General features: G+C 49.8%; 1 protein-coding gene across 3 annotated transcripts in view; it reads right to left on the reverse strand.

Annotated features, from left to right (window-relative positions):
• Positions 1 to 14,390: 14,390 nt before the first annotated feature.
• Positions 14,391 to 24,154, reverse strand: part of GPSM1 (G protein signaling modulator 1) — a 205,243-nt gene continuing 195,479 nt past the window's right edge. For 2 of the 3 annotated variants that reach the window (XM_075259524.1, XM_075259523.1), the window contains exons 13-14: positions 18,010 to 18,218; positions 14,391 to 15,465 (exon numbers count right to left, since the gene is read on the reverse strand). In XM_075259524.1, the coding sequence (XP_075115625.1) occupies positions 15,274 to 15,465; positions 18,010 to 18,218 (401 nt within the window). In that variant the 3' untranslated portion in view covers positions 14,391 to 15,273. Of the gene's footprint in view, positions 15,466 to 18,009; positions 18,219 to 22,053; positions 22,232 to 24,154 lie in introns of those variants that run through there. The other variant, XM_075259522.1, reaches the window with a different exon arrangement.

A 24,154-nucleotide genomic window follows, 5' to 3' on the forward strand; every position in this document is an offset into this window, starting at 1 on the left:
TGGCAGGCCTGTCACTTCATCTTTATTATTTTTCATGTCTTTTACAGCATTTTCTTAAAGGGACACTCCTCTTTTTCTGTCTACACGACGTTGCTGTCACCTGTGATGACAGATTTGTAGCTATTCCATTGTGACGAAGGAGGAAGCAGCCGCCGCAGGTAGAGGTCATGTCAATACTGTAGGCAGGTAAGTGTGAACCTTGTCTAGAGCTGTACAGTGTCTCCACTGTCTGTAGGGTGATGATTGTGAATGGGCACCATGGCCTGTCATATATGGCTCAATTATAAGCCGGCGCAGGATTTAATAACGCTTATAAATGGCCTCCGACCCTCGACTGCACATAATACATTTCTGACACCAGGTTTTCTGGCAGTTGTAATGAAAATGATCTCTCGCTGACATTGAGGTTCAACCATCTGAAGCAGAGAGATTAATACTGCCTGACATGAGCGCCCCCTGCCCTTTATCAGAGGAATATTCCTCCCCTAGATAGAGCGCTGGGTTAACTTCTTCACTGCACATGAACATTTGTGCCATGTGGCAAGCTTTACTTTACTCATAAGGTATCCAGTGCCTGTAGTCTTTGGTATCTGGTGGGTGTAGTGTTCCCACTGCCTGTAGTCCTTGGTATCTGGTGGGTGTAGTGCCCCTAGTGCCTGTAGTCCTTGGTATCTGGTGGGTGTAGTGCCCCCAGTGCCTGTACACCTTGGTATCTGGTGGGTGTAGTGCCCCTAGTGCCTGTAGTCCTTGGTATCTGGTGGGTGTAGTGCTCCCACTACCTGCAGTCTTTGGTATCTGGTGGGTGTAGTGCCCCTAGTGCCTGTACACCTTGGTATCTGGTGGGTGTAATGCCCCCAGTACCTGCAGTATTTTGTATCTGGTGGGTGTAGTGCCCTAGTACCTGTAGTCCTTGGTATATGGTGGGTGTAGTGCCCCCAGTACCTGCAGTCTTTGGTATCTGGTCTGTGTAGTGCCCCCAGTGCCTGTACACCTTGGTATCTGGTGGGTGTAGTGCCCCCAGTGCCTGTAGTTCTTGGTATCTGGTGGGTGTAGTGCCCCAGTACCTGCAGTCTTTGGTATCTGGTCGGTGTAGTGCCCCCAGTGTCTGTAGTCCATGGTATCTGGTGGGTGTAGTGCCCCCAATACCTGCAGTCTTTGGTATCTGGTCGGTGTAGTGTCCCCAGTACCTGTAGTCCTTGGTATCTGGTGGGTGTAGTGCCCCTAGTGCCTGTAGTCCTTGGTATCTGGTGGGTGTAGTGCCCCCAGTGCCTGTACACCTTGGTATCTGGTGGGTGTAGTGCCCCTAGTGCCTGTAGTCCTTGGTATCTGGTGGGTGTAGTGCTCCCAGTACCTGCAGTCTTTGGTATCTGGTGGGTGTAGTGCCCCTAGTGCGTGTACACCTTGGTATCTGGTGGGTGTAATGCCCCCAGTACCTGCAGTCTTTTGTATCTGGTGGGTGTAGTGCCCCCAGTACCTGTAGTCCTTGGTATCTGGTGGGTGTAGTGCCCTAGTACCTGTAGTCCTTGGTATATGGTGCGTGTAGCGCCCCCAGTACCTGCAGTCTTTGGTATCTGGTCGGTGTAGTGCCCCCAGTGCCTGTACACCTTGGTATCTGGTGGGTGTAGTGCCCCTAGTGCCTGTACACCTTGGTATCTGGTGGGTGTAGTTCCCCCAGTGTCTGTAGTCCTTGGTATCTGGTGGGTGTAGTGCCCCTAGTGCCTGTACACCTTGGTATCTGGTGGGTGTAGTTCCCCCAGTGTCTGTAGTTCTTGGTATCTGGTGGGTGTAGTGCCCCTAGTGCCTGTAGTCCTTGGTATCTGGTGGGTGTAGTGCCCCCAGTGCCTGTACACCTTGGTATCTGGTGGGTGTAGTGCCCCTAGTGCCTGTAGTCCTTGGTATCTGGTGGGTGTAGTGCCCCTAGTGCCTGTAGTCCTTGGTATCTGGTGGGTGTAGTGCCCCTAGTGCCTGTAGTCCTTGGTATCTGGTGGGTGTAGTGCCCCCAGTGCCTGTACACCTTGGTATCTGGTGGGTGTAGTGCCCCTAGTGCTTGTAGTCCTTGGTATCTGGTGGGTGTAGTGCTCCCAGTACCTGCAGTCTTTGGTATCTGGTGGGTGTAGTGCCCCCAGTGCCTGTAGTCCTTGGTATCTGGTGGGTGTAGTGCCCCCAATACCTGCAGTCTTTGGTATCTGGTGGGTGTAGTGCCCCCAGTACCTGTAGTCCTTGGTATCTGGTGGGTGTAGTGCCCCAGTACCTGTATTCCTTGGTATCTGGTGGGTGTAGTGCCTCCAGTGCCTGTAGTCCTTGGTATCTGGTGGGTGTAGTGCCCCCAGTGCCTGTAAACCTTGGTATCTGGTGGGTGTAGTGCCCCCAGTGCCTGTAGACCTTGGTATCTGGTGGGTGTAGTGCCCCCAGTGCCTGTACACCTTGGTATCTGGTGGGTGTAGTGCCCCTAGTGCCTGTACACCTTGGTATCTGGTGGGTGTAATGCCCCCAGTACCTGCAGTCTTTGGTATCTGGTGGGTGTAGTGCCCCTAGTGCCTGTAGTCCTTGGTATCTGGTGGGTGTAGTGCCCCCAGTGCCTGTACACCTTGGTATCTGGTGGGTGTAGTGCCCCTAGTGCCTGTACACCTTGGTATCTGGTGGGTGTAATGCCCCCAGTACCTGCAGTCTTTGGTATCTGGTGGGTGTAGTGCCCCTAGTGCCTGTAGTCCTTGGTATCTGGTGGGTGTAGTGCCCCCAGTGCCTGTACACCTTGGTATCTGGTGGGTGTAGTGCCCCTAGTGCCTGTAGTCCTTGGTATCTGGTGGGTGTAGTGCTCCCACTACCTGCAGTCTTTGGTATCTGGTGGGTGTAGTGCCCCTAGTGCCTGTAGTCCTTGGTATCTGGTGGGTGTAGTGCCCCCAGTGCCTGTACACCTTGGTATCTGGTGGGTGTAGTGCCCCTAGTGCCTGTAGTCCTTGGTATCTGGTGGGTGTAGTGCTCCCACTACCTGCAGTCTTTGGTATCTGGTGGGTGTAGTGCCCCTAGTGCCTGTACACCTTGGTATCTGGTGGGTGTAATGCCCCCAGTACCTGCAGTATTTTGTATCTGGTGGGTGTAGTGCCCTAGTACCTGTAGTCCTTGGTATATGGTGGGTGTAGTGCCCCCAGTACCTGCAGTCTTTGGTATCTGGTCTGTGTAGTGCCCCCAGTGCCTGTACACCTTGGTATCTGGTGGGTGTAGTGCCCCCAGTGCCTGTAGTTCTTGGTATCTGGTGGGTGTAGTGCCCCAGTACCTGCAGTCTTTGGTATCTGGTCGGTGTAGTGCCCCCAGTGTCTGTAGTCCATGGTATCTGGTGGGTGTAGTGCCCCCAATACCTGCAGTCTTTGGTATCTGGTCGGTGTAGTGTCCCCAGTACCTGTAGTCCTTGGTATCTGGTGGGTGTAGTGCCCCTAGTGCCTGTAGTCCTTGGTATCTGGTGGGTGTAGTGCCCCCAGTGCCTGTACACCTTGGTATCTGGTGGGTGTAGTGCCCCTAGTGCCTGTAGTCCTTGGTATCTGGTGGGTGTAGTGCTCCCAGTACCTGCAGTCTTTGGTATCTGGTGGGTGTAGTGCCCCTAGTGCGTGTACACCTTGGTATCTGGTGGGTGTAATGCCCCCAGTACCTGCAGTCTTTTGTATCTGGTGGGTGTAGTGCCCCCAGTACCTGTAGTCCTTGGTATCTGGTGGGTGTAGTGCCCTAGTACCTGTAGTCCTTGGTATATGGTGCGTGTAGCGCCCCCAGTACCTGCAGTCTTTGGTATCTGGTCGGTGTAGTGCCCCCAGTGCCTGTACACCTTGGTATCTGGTGGGTGTAGTGCCCCTAGTGCCTGTACACCTTGGTATCTGGTGGGTGTAGTTCCCCCAGTGTCTGTAGTTCTTGGTATCTGGTGGGTGTAGTGCCCCTAGTGCCTGTAGTCCTTGGTATCTGGTGGGTGTAGTGCCCCCAGTGCCTGTACACCTTGGTATCTGGTGGGTGTAGTGCCCCTAGTGCCTGTAGTCCTTGGTATCTGGTGGGTGTAGTGCCCCTAGTGCCTGTAGTCCTTGGTATCTGGTGGGTGTAGTGCCCCTAGTGCCTGTAGTCCTTGGTATCTGGTGGGTGTAGTGCCCCCAGTGCCTGTACACCTTGGTATCTGGTGGGTGTAGTGCCCCTAGTGCTTGTAGTCCTTGGTATCTGGTGGGTGTAGTGCTCCCAGTACCTGCAGTCTTTGGTATCTGGTGGGTGTAGTGCCCCCAGTGCCTGTAGTCCTTGGTATCTGGTGGGTGTAGTGCCCCCAATACCTGCAGTCTTTGGTATCTGGTGGGTGTAGTGCCCCCAGTACCTGTAGTCCTTGGTATCTGGTGGGTGTAGTGCCCCAGTACCTGTATTCCTTGGTATCTGGTGGGTGTAGTGCCTCCAGTGCCTGTAGTCCTTGGTATCTGGTGGGTGTAGTGCCCCCAGTGCCTGTAAACCTTGGTATCTGGTGGGTGTAGTGCCCCCAGTGCCTGTAGACCTTGGTATCTGGTGGGTGTAGTGCCCCCAGTGCCTGTACACCTTGGTATCTGGTGGGTGTAGTGCCCCTAGTGCCTGTACACCTTGGTATCTGGTGGGTGTAATGCCCCCAGTACCTGCAGTCTTTGGTATCTGGTGGGTGTAGTGCCCCTAGTGCCTGTAGTCCTTGGTATCTGGTGGGTGTAGTGCCCCCAGTGCCTGTACACCTTGGTATCTGGTGGGTGTAGTGCCCCTAGTGCCTGTACACCTTGGTATCTGGTGGGTGTAATGCCCCCAGTACCTGCAGTCTTTGGTATCTGGTGGGTGTAGTGCCCCTAGTGCCTGTACACCTTGGTATCTGGTGGGTGTAATGCCCCCAGTACCTGCAGTCTTTGGTATCTGGTCGGTGTAGTGCCCCCAGTGCCTGTACACCTTGGTATCTGGTGGGTGTAGTGCCCCCAGTGCCTGTAGTCCATGGTATCTGGTGGGTGTAGTTCCCCCAGTGCCTGTAGTCCATGGTATCTGGTGGGTGTAGTGCCCCCAGTACCTGTAGTCCTTGGTATCTGGTGGGTGTAGTGCCCCTAGTGTCTGTAGTCCTTGGTATCTGGTGGGTGTAGTGCCCCCAGTGCTTGTACACCTTGGTATCTGGTGGGTGTAGTGCCCCTAGTGCCTGTAGTCCTTGGTATCTGGTGGGTGTAGTGCCCCTAGTGCCTATAGTCCTTGGTATCTGGTGGGTGTATTGCCCCCAGTGCCTGTACACCTTGGTATCTGGTGGGTGTAGTGCCCCTAGTGCTTGTAGTCCTTGGTATCTGGTGGGTGTAGTGCTCCCAGTACCTGCAGTCTTTGGTATCTGGTGGGTGTAGTGCCCCCAGTGCCTGTAGTCCTTGGTATCTGGTGGGTGTAGTGCCTCCAGTGCCTGTAGTCCTTGGTATCTGGTGGGTGTAGTGCCCCCAGTGCCTGTAAACCTTGGTATCTGGTGGGTGTAGTGCCCCCAGTGCCTGTAGACCTTGGTATCTGGTGGGTGTAGTTCCCCCCAGTGCCTGTAGTCCTTGGTATCTGGTGGGTGTAGTGCCCCCAATACCTGCAGTCTTTGGTATCTGGTGGGTGTAGTGCCCCAGTACCTGTAGTCCTTGGTATCTGGTGGGTGTAGTGCCCCAGTACCTGTATTCCTTGGTATCTGGTGGGTGTAGTGCCTCCAGTGCCTGTAGTCCTTGGTATCTGGTGGGTGTAGTGCCCCCTAGTACCTGTAGTCCTTGGTATCTGGTGGGGTTTGCCCCCAGTACCTGTAGTCCTTGGTATCTGGTGGGTGTAGTGCCCCCAGTGCCTGTAGTCCATGGTATCTGGTGGGTGTAGTGCCCCCCAGTGCCTGTAGTCCATGGTATCTGGTGAGTGTAGTGCCCCCAATACCTGCAGTCTTTGGTATCTGGTCGGTGTAGTGTCCCCAGTACCTGTAGTCCTTGGTATCTGGTGGGTGTAGTGCCCCTAGTGCCTGTAGTCCTTGGTATCTGGTGGGTGTAGTGCCCCCAGTGCCTGTACACCTTGGTATCTGGTGGGTGTAGTGCCCCTAGTGCCTGTAGTCCTTGGTATCTGGTGGGTGTAGTGCTCCCAGTACCTGCAGTCTTTGGTATCTGGTGGGTGTAGTGCCCCTAGTGCGTGTACACCTTGGTATCTGGTGGGTGTAATGCCCCCAGTACCTGCAGTCTTTTGTATCTGGTGGGTGTAGTGCCCCCAGTACCTGTAGTCCTTGGTATCTGGTGGGTGTAGTGCCCTAGTACCTGTAGTCCTTGGTATATGGTGGGTGTAGCGCCCCCAGTACCTGCAGTCTTTGGTATCTGGTCGGTGTAGTGCCCCCAGTGCCTGTACACCTTGGTATCTGGTGGGTGTAGTGCCCCTAGTGCCTGTACACCTTGGTATCTGGTGGGTGTAGTGCCCCCAGTGCCTGTAGTTCTTGGTATCTGGTGGGTGTAGTGCCCCCAGTACCTGCAGTCTTTGGTATCTGGTCGGTGTAGTGTCCCCAGTACCTGTAGACCTTGGTATCTGGTGGGTGTAGTGCCCCCAGTGCCTGTAGTCCTTGGTATCTGGTGGGTGTAGTGCCCCCAATACCTGCAGTCTTTGGTATCTGGTGGGTGTAGTGCCCCTCGTGCCTGTAGTCCTTGGTATCTGGTGGGTGTAGTGCCCCCAGTGCCTGTACACCTTGGTATCTGGTGGGTGTAGTGCCCCTAGTGCCTGTAGTCCTTGGTATCTGGTGGGTGTAGTGCTCCCAGTACCTGCAGTCTTTGGTATCTGGTGGGTGTAGTGCCCCTAGTGCCTGTACACCTTGGTATCTGGTGGGTGTAATGCCCCCAGTACCTGCAGTCTTTTGTATCTGGTGGGTGTAGTGCCTCCAGTACCTGCAGTCTTTGGTATCTGGTCGGTGTAGTGCCCCCAGTGCCTGTACACCTTGGTATCTGGTGGGTGTAGTGCCCCCAGTGCCTGTAGTTCTTGGTATCTGGTGGGTGTAGTTCCCCCAGTGCCTGTAGTCCATGGTATCTGGTGGGTGTAGTGCCCCCAGTACCTGTAGTCCTTGGTATCTGGTGGGTGTAGTGCCCTAGTACCTGTAGTCCTTGGTATATGGTGGGTGTAGTGCCCCCAGTACCTGCAGTCTTTGGTATCTGGTGGGTGTAGTGCCCCCAGTACCTGTAGCCCTTGGTATCTGGTGGGTGTAGTGCCCCTAGTGCCTGTAGTCCTTGGTATCTGGTGGGTGTAGTGCCCCCAGTGCCTGTACACCTTGGTATCTGGTGGGTGTAGTGCCTGTAGTCCTTGGTATCTGGTGGGTGTAGTGCCCCTAGTGCCTGTAGTCCTTGGTATCTGGTGGGTGTAGTGCCCCTAGTGCCTGTAGTCCTTGGTATCTGGTGGGTGTAGTGCCCCCAGTGCCTGTACACCTTGGTATCTGGTGGGTGTAGTGCCTGTAGTCCTTGGTATCTGGTGGGTGTAGTGCCCCTAGTGCCTGTAGTCCTTGGTATCTGGTGGGTGTAGTGCCCCTAGTGCCTGTAGTCCTTGGTATCTGGTGGGTGTAGTGCCCCCAGTGCCTGTAGTCCATGGTATCTGGTGGGTGTAGTTCCCCCAGTGCCTGTAGTCCATGGTATCTGGTGGGTGTAGTGCCCCCAGTACCTGTAGTCCTTGGTATCTGGTGGGTGTAGTGCCCCTAGTGTCTGTAGTCCTTGGTATCTGGTGGGTGTAGTGCCCCCAGTGCTTGTACACCTTGGTATCTGGTGGGTGTAGTGCCCCCAGTGCCTGTACACCTTGGTATCTGGTGGGTGTAGTGCCCCTAGTGCTTGTAGTCCTTGGTATCTGGTGGGTGTAGTGCTCCCAGTACCTGCAGTCTTTGGTATCTGGTGGGTGTAGTGCCCCCAATACCTGCAGTCTTTGGTATCTGGTGGGTGTAGTGCCCCCAGTACCTGTAGTCCTTGGTATCTGGTGGGTGTAGTGCCCCAGTACCTGTATTCCTTGGTATCTGGTGGGTGTAGTGCCTCCAGTGCCTGTAGTCCTTGGTATCTGGTGGGTGTAGTGCCCCCAGTGCCTGTAAACCTTGGTATCTGGTGGGTGTAGTGCCCCCAGTGCCTGTAGTCCTTGGTATCTGGTGGGTGTAGTGCCCCCAATACCTGCAGTCTTTGGTATCTGGTGGGTGTAGTGCCCCTAGTGCCTGTAGTCCTTGGTATCTGGTGGGTGTAGTGCCCCCAGTGCCTTTACACCTTGGTATCTGGTGGGTGTAGTGCCCCTAGTGCCTGTAGTCCTTGGTATCTGGTGGGTGTAGTGCTCCCAGTACCTGCAGTCTTTGGTATCTGCTGGGTGTAGTGCCCCTAGTGCCTGTACACCTTGGTATCTGGTGGGTGTAATGCCCCCAGTACCTGCAGTCTTTTGTATCTGGTGGGTGTAGTGCCCCCAGTACCTGTAGTCCTTGGTATCTGGTGGGTGTAGTGCCCTAGTACCTGTAGTCCTTGGTATCTGGTGGGTGTAGTGCCCTAGTACCTGTAGTCCTTGGTATATGGTGGGTGTAGTGCCCCCAGTGCCTGTACACCTTGGTATCTGGTGGGTGTAGTGCCCCCAGTGCCTGTAGTCCTTGGTATCTGGTGGGTGTAGTGCCCCCAGTGCCTGTACACCTTGGTATCTGGTGGGTGTAGTGCCCCTAGTGCTTGTAGTCCTTGGTATCTGGTGGGTGTAGTGCTCCCAGTACCTGCAGTCTTTGGTATCTGGTGGGTGTAGTGCCCCTAGTGCCTGTAGTCCTTGGTATCTGGTGGGTGTAGTGCTCCCAGTACCTGCAGTCTTTGGTATCTGGTGGGTGTAGTGCCCCTAGTGCCTGTACACCTTGGTATCTGGTGGGCGTAATGCCCCCAGTACCTGCAGTCTTTTGTATCTGGTGGGTGTAGTGCCCTAGTACCTGTAGTCCTTGGTATCTGGTGGGTGTAGTGCCCCCAGTACCTGTAGTCCTTGGTATCTGGTGGGTGTAGTGCCCTAGTACCTGTAGTCCTTGGTATATGGTGGGTGTAGTGCCCCCAGTACCTGCAGTCTTTGGTATCTGGTCGGTGTAGTGCCCCCAGTGCCTGTACACCTTGGTATCTGGTGGGTGTAGTGCCCTAGTACCTGTAGTCCTTGGTATCTGGTGGGTGTAGTGCCCCCAGTACCTGTAGTCCTTGGTATCTGGTGGGTGTAGTGCCCCTAGTGCCTGTAGTCCTTGGTATCTGGTGGGTGTAGTGCCCCCAGTGCCTGTACACCTTGGTATCTGGTGGGTGTAGTGCCCCTAGTGCTTGTAGTCCTTGGTATCTGGTGGGTGTAGTGCTCCCAGTACCTGCAGTCTTTGGTATCTGGTGGGTGTAGTGCCCCCAATACCTGCAGTCTTTGGTATCTGGTGGGTGTAGTGCCCCCAGTACCTGTAGTCCTTGGTATCTGGTGGGTGTAGTGCCCCAGTACCTGTATTCCTTGGTATCTGGTGGGTGTAGTGCCTCCAGTGCCTGTAGTCCTTGGTATCTGGTGGGTGTAGTGCCCCCAGTGCCTGTAAACCTTGGTATCTGGTGGGTGTAGTGCCCCCAGTGCCTGTAGTCCTTGGTATCTGGTGGGTGTAGTGCCCCCAATACCTGCAGTCTTTGGTATCTGGTGGGTGTAGTGCCCCTAGTGCCTGTAGTCCTTGGTATCTGGTGGGTGTAGTGCCCCCAGTGCCTGTACACCTTGGTATCTGGTGGGTGTAGTGCCCCTAGTGCCTGTAGTCCTTGGTATCTGGTGGGTGTAGTGCTCCCAGTACCTGCAGTCTTTGGTATCTGCTGGGTGTAGTGCCCCTAGTGCCTGTACACCTTGGTATCTGGTGGGTGTAATGCCCCCAGTACCTGCAGTCTTTTGTATCTGGTGGGTGTAGTGCCCCCAGTACCTGTAGTCCTTGGTATATGGTGGGTGTAGTGCCCCCAGTACCTGCAGTCTTTGGTATCTGGTCGGTGTAGTGCCCCCAGTGCCTGTACACCTTGGTATCTGGTGGGTGTAGTGCCCCCAGTGCCTGTAGTTCTTGGTATCTGGTGGGTGTAGTGCCCCTAGTGCCTGTAGTCCTTGGTATCTGGTGGGTGTAGTGCTCCCAGTACCTGCAGTCTTTGGTATCTGGTGGGTGTAGTGCCCCTAGTGCCTGTAGTCCTTGGTATCTGGTGGGTGTAGTGCCCCCAGTGCCTGTACACCTTGGTATCTGGTGGGTGTAGTGCCCCTAGTGCCTGTAGTCCTTGGTATCTGGTGGGTGTAGTGCCCCCAGTGCCTGTACACCTTGGTATCTGGTGGGTGTAGTGCCCCTAGTGCCTGTAGTCCTTGGTATCTGGTGGGTGTAGTGCCCCCAGTGCCTGTACACCTTGGTATCTGGTGGGTGTAGTGCCCCTAGTGCTTGTAGTCCTTGGTATCTGGTGGGTGTAGTGCTCCCAGTACCTGCAGTCTTTGGTATCTGGTGGGTGTAGTGCCCCCAGTGCCTGTAGTCCTTGGTATCTGGTGGGTGTATTGCCCCCAATACCTGCAGTCTTTGGTATCTGGTGGGTGTAGTGCCCCCAGTACCTGTAGTCCTTGGTATCTGGTGGGTGTAGTGCCCCAGTACCTGTATTCCTTGGTATCTGGTGGGTGTAGTGCCTCCAGTGCCTGTAGTCCTTGGTATCTGGTGGGTGTAGTGCCCCCAGTGCCTGTAAACCTTGGTATCTGGTGGGTGTAGTGCCCCCAGTGCCTGTAGTCCTTGGTATCTGGTCGGTGTAGTGCCCCTAGTGCCTGTAGTCCTTGGTATTTGGTGGGTGTAGTGCCCCCAGTGCCTGTAGTCCATGGTATCTGGTGGGTGTAGTGCCCCCAGTACCTGCAGTCTTTGGTATCTGGTGGGTGTAGTGCCCCCAGTACCTGTATTTCTTGGTATCTGGTGGGTGTAGTACCCCCAGTACCTGTACACCTTGGTATCTGGTGGGTGTAGTGCCCCCAGTGCCTGTAAACCTTGGTATCTGGTGGGTGTAGTGCCCCCAGTACCTGTAGTCCTTGGTATCTGGTGGGTGTAGTGCCCCCAGTACCTGTACACCTTGGTATCTGATGTGTGTAGTTCCCCCAGTACCTGCAGTCTTTGGTATCTGGTGGGTGTAGTGCCCCCAGTACCTGTATTTCTTGGTATCTGGTGGGTGTAGTACCCCCAGTACCTGTAGTCCTTGGTATCTGGTGGGTGTAGTGCTCCCAGTACCTGCAGTCTTTGGTATCTGGTGGGTGTAGTGCCCCCAGTGCCTGTAGTCCATGGTATCTGGTGGGTGTAGTGCCCCCAGTGCCTGGAGTCCATGGTATTGGGTGGGTGTAGTGCCCCCAGTACCTGTAGTCCTTGGTATCTGGTGGGTGTAGTGCCCTCAGTGCCTGTAGTCCTTGGTATCTGGTGGGTGTAGTGCCCCTAGTGCCTGTAGTCCTTGGTATCTGGTGGGTGTAGTGCCCTCAGTGCCTGTAGTCCTTGGTATCTGGTGGGTGTAGTGCCCCCAGTACCTGTAGTCCTTGGTATCTGGTGGGTGTAGTGCCCCCAGTGCTTGTGTCTAGTTTATCAATGTCCCCTGGTGCCTAGTATGTGTCATAGACCCTGCTGTCTACTGGGCGTTGTGTCTGACTCTCATCTCCCTGGGTGTCCTGTTACTCCCACCTTTTGATGTGTAATGGGTGCTATGCCTCCAGCAGCCCCTGGTGTGGAGTGGGTGTTGTGAACTCTTGCCTTTGGTGTCTGGTGGTTTTTTATAGTCAGGGAAAAGTTTCCATACGTTTAAGTTAATTTTCTCAGCAGAGAAGGGTTTTGTTTATTCTGTGCCTCTGCAAAGGCAGTGTATGCGCTACAAGTGAATAAAGCCGGAACTTGTGTGCAAACCAGTGTCTATTCCCCACAGCCCCCTAATGGTCACTTATATTGAAGAATATGTCACATGAAGCGGTCACACAAAATGTGTTATATATGATTGTTGTGAGGTCTTCCACTAGACACACTATCACACACGAAGACCACCGCTAGGTACACGCTCAGATACATGAAGACCACTGCCAGGTACACACTCAGATACATGAAGACCACCGCCAAGTAGACGCTCACATACGTGAAGACCACCGCCAGGTAGACGCTCACACACATGAAGACCACCGCCAGGTACACTCTCACACACATGAAGACCACCACCCACAACATTAGACCACAAAATATGTTTTATTAATTGAGCACAATAGAACAAAGTCTTCAGATATTTGGCAGATATCAGGAAAATCTCAAGTACCGCACATTGTTTTATTCTTGTTAGAAACCAAACTTGGAAAAGAAAACAAAAAAACCCCAAAACAATTCGGCAAATGCACATTGGAAAATAAATAGCTTTAATACATTCAAGTATGTGACATGTCCGCTGTGTTCAGAGTCCAGCGCCCTCTTCCAGTTTTGGGCTGAGTGCGGCAAGACCCCCTCCCCGAGGCTGTTTTATTGCAATCTGTCTCCTGTGTGCAGTGTATGATCAGGTACCATGGGTGGGGAGGGGATGCAGGTGCTCCTATAGTCACTTGTTCTGATTCCCTCGCACTTGTGTGAACATGGACTTGTCCTAATTTTTTTTTTATGTTTCTTTACGCCGCAGTCACACTGCGAGTAAGACCCATAGATCGAGGCCCGGGCAGGGAGAAAGGTGACTGTCCAGGCTATTGTCACCCCCATGTATATGGCCCTTTAGGCTTTAACCAGGATGCACCTAGCCGCCTTATTCACAACAACCCTGTTCATATGCCCTATTGGCAAATGGAGAACAAACATGGGTCCCCACTTGAGACTCCCCTCTATAAGCCCCTTGGTACCCAAATGATATGACAAAATCTATATATTCCAGCCTGGGGTCACACACAGGCCGCATACCCCCTGACCTATCACAGTTCCACATCATTATGCGTGATATATAGTACTGACTGTTATATAAGGCTAGAAGACTCTCTATAGATGGGTGTAACTGCCCCATATCCAATGCCAGGGTACATTGTGGGTAGGATCTCACCTTGGGGATAGCGGGATTTCTGTCTATCCTTTACCCAATATCACCCAGATGAGGGCGATGCTCTGGCTGTGTCTCCTGCTGACAGTGACCTGTATCCTCGAGACATCACTTGTGAGATCTATAGCCCTGTAAGATCCTCCTGATATGATCTAGCGCCGTGTAGAAAAGATTATGAGACAATGTAACAGATCTACAGCGAGACCCGAAGAGATCAGAGATACACTGCAGCTATCGTATCATACTGTGTGTGTGTACAGTGGCCTAGCATGAGTCCCCTAGGTGTAGATGTGAGGGGGCACCTGACAGATCTGATTATTAAAGGGGGTTTCTGGGGATAAACTATTTTATCACTATTAGATTAGTGGGGGTCTGACGTCTAGAATCTCCACCGAGCAGCTCTTTGGAGTTCTGCTTCGCAGGCCATGTGACGTTACAACCATCAGTCACGTGGCTTGATTGCAGCTTTGTCTCATCCAAGTGATTGGGGCTGAGCTGCAATACCAAGCGCAACCACTGTGCTTTTTGAGCAGTGAAGAGGCGGCAGTGCTCACCTGAGGTCTGTTCAAAGAGCTGCTTGGTGGGGGTGTGAGTTGTCAGACCCCCGCTGATCAGATATTGATGTATGGGCTGTAAGACACTTGTTTGTATACAGATACTAGGACCCTGTACAGGCCTAATACTTGTCACAGCTGAGGGATTGCTACAATGTATCCAGTATAGGTAACCCTCAGTGAGTAGCAGGGTAGGTGCCCCAGTGCAATAGATTTGGCCACACAGTCTGATCACTGCAGAATTAGTCACAGATTTCACACTTTGCATTGCAAATCCAAGGAAAAGAAACATTCGACTGTATCTGGACATTTCCCCTTTGTCACATGTGGCTATTTTGGAATCTCCACTGAATATCCGCCATATTTTCCTGTTCTATCTGATAAAACGGGTCACCACCCTCCAGCTGCTGTGAAACGACCACTCCCAACATGCTCCATTCACTTCTATGGGAGTTCCAAGAAGAGCCGAGTGAGTATGCATGCTGGGAGTTGTAGTTTTACAACAGCCTGAGTGCCAAAGGCCGGCTATCCCTGTCATAGAAGATGGCACAGCGGAGCTTTTACTACTCTAGAAAAAATATAAGTGTGTACACAGCCCAAACTCATGTATTGTAGTGTCAGACATTCTGGTATCCTCAGGTACTGTGAAACTACAATTCCCAGCATGCTCCAGTCACTTCTATAAGAGTTCCAGAAATAGCAGAACAATGATGGATTCTGGAGGTTGTAGTTTCACAATAGCTACTACTAACCCCTGCTCTAGACCTCCCCAAGCATGTTTCCATTCACTGTGAGCAAGCAGAGGTTGTGATCTTGTGCACTATTCCCGTTCTACCCCATTTTTCCATTTCTTTTCGTGCCCACTTGTACCTTTTTGTTCTGACCATGGGGTGGGGGCAGAGTAGCCCAGCTTAGCTCCCTGGAGGTCCTTGGTTTTATGGCAATGGATAGAGGAGACCTGGTGTGACAGACTGACTGCTCCAGCACACACTGGAAGAGAAGACGTGGCAGTTTGTAGCTTGCAATCTCTAGGCCTCATTCACTGAACGGCAGTAGATCTAGGACAGCGCCTCCCAGTTGCCTGGTATATTATTGCTAGAACGCTCACAGTAGTACCTGTTAACCTGTTCCCCGCCAGGTCAGACACCACACGTTCTAGATTCATCATGGATGTCTCATCCAATCTCTCTTGTTCTTTAACATCCATTAAGAATATATTACAAAATAATTGCTACAAAACTTGCTGATTATTGCCATTTAGTGAATAAGGCCCTCGGTGACCTGACCTGCTTTGCCTGCTTACAACATACAGTAGTAACATCATCATGGCCCACTATACTCCTGGGGGTGGGAAATACTGTCCATGACGCCCCCTGTCTGTGTCACGTGTCCACAGAGCTCTTGTGCTGCACATAGCTTCCACCTTATATCTGCGCCTGTTTGCATCTAGGACTACATTTGCTGCTAGCGCAGAGTCTTTCCTGTGCCGCCGCCTACTATAACATAAAAAAGTCCTATAAAAATGGAAGGTCCTTGTTATTTACTAATAGGCCGAAGACACTTGGATATTTCACATACGTTTAACGGTTTGCCTCAGCTATGCAAATACACGGATTTCTAATTCGAGAGTTGTTCTCTGCTTTCAGATACTACGTGGAGTCAGGTCCTCGGAGGTTTGCTTTCCCTGGTGAAGGCAGGTCCATTTCTAACACTTAGCTGTTGTTTGGCCTCCGTTGATTGTGATGGTCACCATCTTCTTGGCTGGACGGGATATCTACTCGCTGTTCATCCATCCTCTTGGCCTGTACTCTCTGGATGAGGCTGAAGAAGTCTTCGTCTGGCATTGTGGGTCCTCTGGGCATGGGGTCTGGCGGAGCACATCTTTGGTCGTCTATCCGTGAAGACTGCAAAAACAAGTAAGTGAAGAGCAAAACATTAAACACTTGGGGATGTCTGAGGTTTCTGGTGGAAAGTATAAGAAGTGTGGCCTGCACTGAGGATAAAGTGACCTGCCAACATGGCTCCCTCTGCCGACTTCTGAATGATGGGAGAGAGCTGTTGGGGGAACACCCCAAGGTAGAAGAGGTTGGTTTCCGAATTTTGGAAAGATGGATGACGAGCTTGGAGAATACACAGAAACAGGCATACTCACATGCTGTATATCAAAGTGTTCTGAAATCTATTACAAGTTATGTAGCTTATAAAAGGGAATAATGGCATAATTACATCACATAGAAATATGCATTGTCATTGGTCAGAGGATAGAATGGGCATCTACAGATGATAAATACGTACATACATAATCCATGAGTTAACCCATGATTTTCCGTATCCACCATTTTATCCTCTAATCATGTTAGCACAGTCTGCCAAAATGGATGCTATGGCCTTGAATACTTCATAGTCAGGGAATGCTACACAAAACAAGAGATTAGAACATTCTGTGTCTGTCATAGGACATGATAAACTCAGGAAGGTTCCAACTTTTTGGTACACAGATATCAGAGTCACGGAATTGCAAAACTCAAGGCTTAGCAAGCTACATGAGAGCCAGCATGTTATATAATGGAGAATATAGAACAAAATGGAGTATATAGACTAAGATGGCTGGAGAACCCATCTCTCTCCTTTCACAGATATTTTTCCCCTCACAGAGCGGCTGCCTATTATCAGTTACCATCTCCTCGCCCCACATAGATGATTCATTAGGGTGGTTTGAGGGTTAAACTTCCTTGTTCCCTGTGCTGCCCCCACACAAACTGCTGGAGGTCACCATCTTATTCAGTCAGCCATTACTCAGGTTCTCAATGTATTACCTTGAGGGCCTGAGTTCCAGTTTACTGAATAAGACTATGACCTCCAGCACAGGGAACTAAATCTGCCGGATAAGGCTACAAGTATGTCTAACCCTCACACCAACCCCCTGAACCATCTAAGTAGAAAGGAGGAGGGGAAAAAAGCCGGACCTTATTAAGAGCTGAAGAATGATTCAGTCCTGGACAAGGATGAGAATAAAGAGCAGCCATGTTATCAGTCACATAGATAAGAAATGGGTTGTCCTGAAATTCCGACTCCTCACCTATCCACAGTATCCATGTTCCTTTATTTTATTATGGGATGGTGGTTGAGCATGCATGTTACCGCTCCATTCAACTCTGACAATAAGATGGCTGATCATACAGAGGTTGGTATTTGGGCTCTTCCCACCACTCTGTGGCTATAAGTGAAGCGTGTACAGCAGTAGTCAGACATTGGAGCCTCCAGTGAAGCGTAATAATGAAGACCTGTGTGTGAGCTCTGGATCCACCGCTGACAGCAAAATGATCAGCCCTGGGAACTAATGAAAGGCTTTCACACAGAAATTCCCTGCAATTCCCAGAATGCTGGAAGATGATCATTACATGGCAATGGAAAATCTGAGCAGCGAGGACGGCTGACACCACTCACTAGCAGATAACACTTAAAGGGGATGTGCCACAAGTGAAAGTCATTCCCTTTCCATAGGATTAGGGGGTAAGTATCCAACTGGTGGGACCCCCACTGATCACCAGGGACCTGGGTCGCCCTGTATGAATGCACATGCACACTGCAGCTTATACATCTCTTGGGACCGCCGTGCATGTACAAGCTCTGATCCATACAGTGTGACTCAAAATTCTCATGATCGGTGGGGGTCCCAGCAGTTAGACCCTTACCTGCTTATTCTGTGGATAGGGGATAACTTTCATCACTGGTACAGCCCCTTAAAGATAATGTATGGTATGGATAATAATTCCCTAATGTAAATGGCCGCTAAGAAAAGCTTTACAGACACAGCATTGTGGATTGTTACTTAATAACTGTGACCACTGGGGGGGCTCTGTTCCACCATTCTATACAGTTTATTTCCTTAGGAAGGGGAGTCTGTCAGTAGCGTTGACCCCTTAAAATTGCCAAGTTCTCCATACAGAGGATGGTGAGCAGTGTAAACAGACCCTGGTTGAGGTCTTGTAGGATGTGTAACTGAGAAATCTACATTTCAGTGGCTCCTGGCAATGTAAAGTGGCCTGGCCTCTGCACTGAATGACTCCTAGCCCTTCCCCCTCTTTAGTGACAGCTCTAGCATCAAATCAGGAGTGTGCTAGAGCTGTGAAGGGAGGAGCCAGACAGTTTTCAGCGCACACAGCCCTAAGCTCCACACATGAAGGGCCGCCTCCTGGGCACTTAAGATCACAGCACCAGAGACAGTAAGACATGGATTTCTCAGTCACCCCAAGTATATTTACACTGCTCCCAACACTCCCTATAAAGCATTGGCAACAGTCTTAAGGGGTCAAATCACTTGACTCCCTTTAACAAAACAAAATGGTTGCTGAGATTCTTTACTAATGGGCAGGAAGTCTTCTTGTGCTATGTACTTTGCACTGATCTCTATTCCGGCCACATTATGTCGTGTGCTGACTACTTACCTGGCATTTCATCAGCATGTTGAAGAACTCGTCCCCGGGCTCCTGTTGGTCTCCTTCTACCTTCAGATGTCCCATGTTATTGTGCGTTATTCGTAGACCTGGCAGGTTCCCCACGCTTGCCCGCTGGTCGTCCAGCCGTCTGCTCTGAGAACTGGCTATCAGGTCAAAAAACTCTTCTGTCTGAGGTGAGGCCATTAATGATGAAGCAGCTGTCAAGGTAAAGGCATAAAGGGTTAACGGCTATATTGTCGAGGTTACAGTATATGTTGGTTATGGGCACACATTTGGTACTGGAGAATCTTCTGATGGAGAGCAGTGCCAGTTATGTATTCTTATCCATAGGGGGCAGTGTTCTAGTCCTTAGTGTAGGCAGAGATTCAGCTCAGTGGATTGGGAAGGTGACAAGGCTGTCACTTTCTGTCCTTCAGTTTAGTTGGGCACCAGGGGGGCTTATAGCATACTGGTTTATAACCTACTTAGTCATGAACTGAGTTAGTCATCCCCTTTAGTTCATGTCTTTAATTGGGCTAGTGTTACAAATGCCTGAGTGTGAGTGAATGTGTGTGCTACCAACGTGCTAAGCTGCCCCCTAGTGCTCATGTGCCTAAGGCAAGCCATACACAGCTATCCTACTTGAATGCATACCCACAATTGACTCAGCCAAGCATGCATGTGTTCTGAATAAGGCGAAGGGAGACGGCTATGGCCAGGACACATCTGGGTGCCAACATGCAGAATCATAGTAGCCAGATTCTTAAAGGTAATTGATATGGATGACCCTTCCTCAGGATAGGCCATGAGTATCAGATTGGTTGTGGTCCAATACCTGGACCCCATCGCAATTATGTGTTTTGGCCATCAAAAGCTATCTACTAACTAAGTATATAGTCAGAAGTGGTCCTGCTTCTATTCAGATGAATGGGAGTGAGGCTGCAGTTCCAGACGTCACCATTAGTGTATGGAGCTCCATGTACACTGTATACAGCTTCTGGTCCGTACAGTAGTGGTGACAGATATAACTGCAGCCCCGCTCCTGTTTATTTGGAGAGGTGATAGGTTAAAATCAAGAAAACAAAGCTGTAGCCACTATATAGATGTATTAAAGGAATAGAAAAACATGGCTGCTTTCTTCCACAGCACCACACCTGCCCACAGGGAGTGTATGGTACTGCAGGTCAGTCCAGTTCACTTCTATAGAGCTGATCTGCAGAGCCACATACAGCTTGTAGGATGGTATGACACTGTGAAGCAGCCATGTGTGTTGCTTTTTTTTGTTTCTTTTTTTAATTCTGTACAACCCCTTTACGAAATTCATCACCATATGCTAGTTGTCAGTCTGTGGCCATTTGCGGTAGGCTCACAGTGTATGAGCGTTCTGTGGGTGTTATCAGCCTGGCTGCGCCATGTATTACGGATCAGAGTTAGTAGTTTGCCGGGCTCCTTAGGTTCTCCGTTCATGTCTTTACAGGTCACACAATGCTCTTGTTGCACCGCACACTCCCAGGATCCCTGTGTGCTGCTTTGTCTGTATCCGCTCATTAGTTTTGTGAGTGATGTATACAGGCCTTGTCCCCGTTTCCCTGCCTTAATGATGACCTATGGCTGAGTGATCTTGTGACAGGAATAATTGGAGCGGCCCGCCTCCCCATTATCAGCTCCTGAAGATGTAAAGCTATGTGACACAAGGGCCGCACATGACACCCGCCATTACCGCTCATTGTGGGTAATTAAACCGTTCTTTAGTTTCTATTGTAGGTATTGCAGGGCAGTGACCGGCATTAACATGTTCAAGGCCAACAAATGGCGTCACGTCAGTATAATCATACATTACAGCACAAGCTGAAAACTTCTACTCAAGTTACTGCTCAGGACACTGATGGAAACCCGCATAATCTATGGCTGTAGAGTAAGAGCTTCCTGCAGATGGCGCCATAACTACACAGTGAATGGCCTCACACCTTCATATACCTGGCATCTGTTCTGCCAGGCTATACAGTGGCACATGGTCACAAAGCAGGAGCGTAGGGATTACTGGAGAATTATTCTTACAATGGTCCCAGCATTGAGGTTGGATATGGTTGGAGGGAGCTACCCCCAGTACTTGCTTGATTTAGTTACATGTATTATCTATATATTTATACTGCTTTTATCAATGGCTCTGATAATATGATGCTGAGTGACGCTCTATCACATGACCAATTTCCATCTGATCATGTGATTGCCAAGATCAATATCAGCAGCTCCTATTAAGCCTCCGCACTGGCGCCATAGCCTGGGTGTGACTGCTAGTTCTATACCCCCTATTGCTACATACCTGTCTCTTTATTCTCATTTTGGTGCTGTGTTTTAAGCCCACAGTTTTGAAGGGGTTAAACTAGTGAAATCCTTTAAGTGGAAGAATGGGGGGAGATGCAGACAAGGCAGGAAGACACACAGAAGAACTGGCCATTATAATGGTCTCCTTAAGTGATACAAGACAAGCAATTTCTATGTTGTATCTTTGCTGGCCTGGGCTACGGGTAGGTAGACTAACCCAGTAGGGGGTGCCATGATTCCCCTCCCCTGATATTAGGATTCATTGACTTCTTGTATCTCTCAATTCATCCATTAAATTCTATCAGTAAATTGATTGTATAGTCACAAGTGAGTGAAGAGTTAATGTCTTGGTTGTATCTTCTACTAACCCCCAGCCCTTCTGTCTCCTCTATAAGGCTGAGGACCCGCTGACATCCCGGTCATTGCAGTGGAGTGTGACAGCCGGTGGCAGGTCCCAGCTGGTTGTGTCTCTGCCTGCTCCGTCCCACCTCAGGTCTCAGAGCTGCATCCGCTTTCTCAGTGATTTGATGGCCCTCTCTCCAGACATGACAGTACCAGCGAGCTAATGGGGAAGGCCACAGGGAGGGGGAGAGGACAGCCGGCCATGTCTCTGCAGTCAGCTAATGATCTGCTGTGATGTGACAGTCACCACTGGTGTGAATATACTGCTGTCATATACTGGCATCTGATCACATTAACCCTGCGTGGACCAAGAGCACAGTCTCTCTACATAAGACAGGTCCTCCACAAGGGAGACAGACCCCTACTGATGTGAGTGAGCATTGTGTAATGCTTCATTTCCCCTGCTGTGGCGCTGTAGAGAAAATAAACACCCACTGCCAAATTCCACCGCAGATTACAGCTGATCGTTGGGGCTCTCAGCAGGGACTCAGCACTTCGTGTGACCAGACCTTTGGCAGGGACCCTTTTATCAGACAGGGATTGTCCAATCTGAAGACCCCCATTAGAAATAACTTGTATGCACCATAAAGGGCCCATAGTATCCGTTCTCCACTGCCCTGCTCTATTGTACAGTGTATTACATTGTATGCGGCTGTCTAACCGTGCCATAAAAATTCTGTACAAGTTTATTTCATGAGATTAAAAGGGATTGTTCAATATTATTATATTGCGCGCCATTTTTACTCAGACCAGTGACGAGACATCAGTTAGTCACATGGCTAAGCTGCAGCTCAATCCCATTTAATTGCTGCAATGGTTTATCATTACTGTAGGTGAACAGCGATCAGCTGATACTGGCATGGCTGGTTCCAGAACTATACAGTGGACGGATCTAGAAGTTCTCATTCACATTAATGGAAGCCGAGGTGCAGAAATCAGGAGTGACGAGCCCCTGCCGTCTGTTCCCGTTCACTCTAATGTTAACAACATGGCAGACGCTGTCTTCTGCTATGTTCGTTTACTTGTAACGAAAAAGTCCTCTCTGCACAAGTTTTTCTTAAGACAGAAAAGTAAAATACAAGATGGAAGACAGTGTCCATCATGTTCTAACATTGGGGTGAATGCAGATGGGCTCTGTCTACTTCTGTCATTTAATGTTCGTTGCTCTCATCCTGTGACAGATGACTGCAAAGGACATTAAAGAACAGTAGTCTGAACATATCCTTAGAAGGGCCCATCTGGTAGTCTCTCTCCTTGTTTCTAGTGATGATACATTTTTTTTGTTGCTGTTACATTTGCCAGATTGTAGTAGTTATATTGACTTACATATCCGGTCATCCAGGGCTGGTACAGGGGTCGCTGTGGGCTCCGTCCCTCCGCTCTGACTTTCTTCTAACGTACATCTTTGATCATCCATCCGGTTACTCTGAAATTTACTTAAGAGGTCAAAGAAGCATTCTTCATCAGAAGGAGCCCGATTGATTTTCTGCAAAACAGTCCAGAGAAGCCAATTTAATACGGGTTTCCTTGGCTCTTCCAGCCTCTCAGGGCTACTTCTACAGCGATCAATGGTGCGTGTGATTCTCCCTTACAGTAACTATTGATCAGCGCTGGGTGCGCGTCTCACATCAGTCTGCTGTGAGACAGCCACTATACACGTACAGGAACATTTCTTCTTTTTGCATGGTGCCCTATGTAGATGTATGTACCATTTGGTTTCCATAGCTTCTAGGTTTTTCAGTACATAGCAAGCTGCAGAATGCCATTCATGGTAAAATCAGTCATATGGCTTAGTCTCCTACTATCTTTTCCTAAAAGGTTTTCTAAGCTTGTTTATAACTAATCCAAAGTAATAGATAATTTACAAGGGGAAAGACCTAAGAACCTCTGACTGATTTTACTGTCAATGGCATTCTGCAGCTTGCTATGTAGTGTGAAACATACCAGAAACCAAAAGCTTACACAATTGTAATAAAACACTATTGCAGAAGTTATTTCTAGGAAAAATACATACATTTAAGTAAAAACAAAAAAAACCCCAAAAAGCTCAAAGCTATCCATAACCTGTAATGGTAAAATGAAGAACAGTCTTGGGTGGCTCAGTGGTTAGTACTGCAGCCTTGGAGTCTTGGTGTTCAAATCCCGCCAAGGGCAAAAAAAAGCCATCTGCAAGGAATCTGTAAGTTCTCCCCGTGTATGCATGGATTTCCATCCCATATTCCAAAGACATACTGATAGGGAAAAATGTACATTGTGAGCTCTATGTGCGGCTCACAATCTACATTAGAAAAATAAATAAATGAAGAACAGTCTAAGCATCAGTCCTCTAGTACTTTACAAGCAGGAATGATATTAGTCAATTGCAGAGACATTCAATTCAATTCATGTTTGGTTACCTAAATGTAACCCCAGATTTTTATGTATGTGTATGAGACCAGGAAATCAAAATCTGAAGTCATATTCTGGATGTCATTGATTTTGTGGATGTAAAAATATATGCATTCATGTGAATATGGCCTAAATGGTAGCAGAGTGATAATATAGCATCCATATCTGATGATTCGGTGACATCCTGGCAGGAGGGAATACACAGATCTGGTGACAGTTCTCAGTTATCTGCAGGCGCCGATTGCTTGTAGATTTGTCATAAATCCCCTCTGTTTACACAAGACCTCACCACTGATAGATTTATTGCAGATTTATCTCCTAACTTCCCTTTCCACTCCCAAGTGACGAATATAACAGTGAATTACCTGTGCACGCCGACAGCGAGACGCGTAGTTGTTTTCGCTCCACCTGGAGACACATACCAGCAAAGGTTCTTACTACTGCGCTGATTTATCTATACTGTATCTTACTGTATCTACGGTTCCAACCTTAAGCTCTCCAGCTGGCAGCAGCTTGTGAGGATCTGCTGGGAGTTATAGTTCTGCAACAGGTGGAGAGCTATAGGTTGGGAAGCGGAGATCTAAATCAGATGGTGTACTATAATCCTGATCATGTGAACGTAGCCTTAATATATGGCTTGAACATACAGCAGTATTACAACAACATGAATGCAGCACAGTCTCTATACTAAAGTGCCTCCATATAAATCAGCATTTGCATGGTGCCATGTTACCTAGTCAGTGGCATTATGAAGACATTCTCCACTAACCCAAGAGACCACCATATGGTGTAGGAAGGTGCAGCCGTGCCTCATAGAGATGGATAAGATCTGTGTGCGTGATTCCTTGCTACAAAGTGTGATGTGGCGGCCATATGCGTTAGACAGACAGAATGAGCAGGAGAATACGGTATATCTCTCTAGTACCTAAGCTATAAGGTCTCTTTGCATTAATCCACCATGAAAACTGTGGAGGATCTCCATCTTTCTCATTATTTTCAGGTCAGCAGCATAATATTAAGGTAGTTTAAGCCATTTCCT

Source organism: Leptodactylus fuscus, chromosome 11 (assembly GCF_031893055.1).
Source record: "Leptodactylus fuscus isolate aLepFus1 chromosome 11, aLepFus1.hap2, whole genome shotgun sequence".
Taxonomy (NCBI): domain Eukaryota; kingdom Metazoa; phylum Chordata; class Amphibia; order Anura; family Leptodactylidae; genus Leptodactylus; species Leptodactylus fuscus.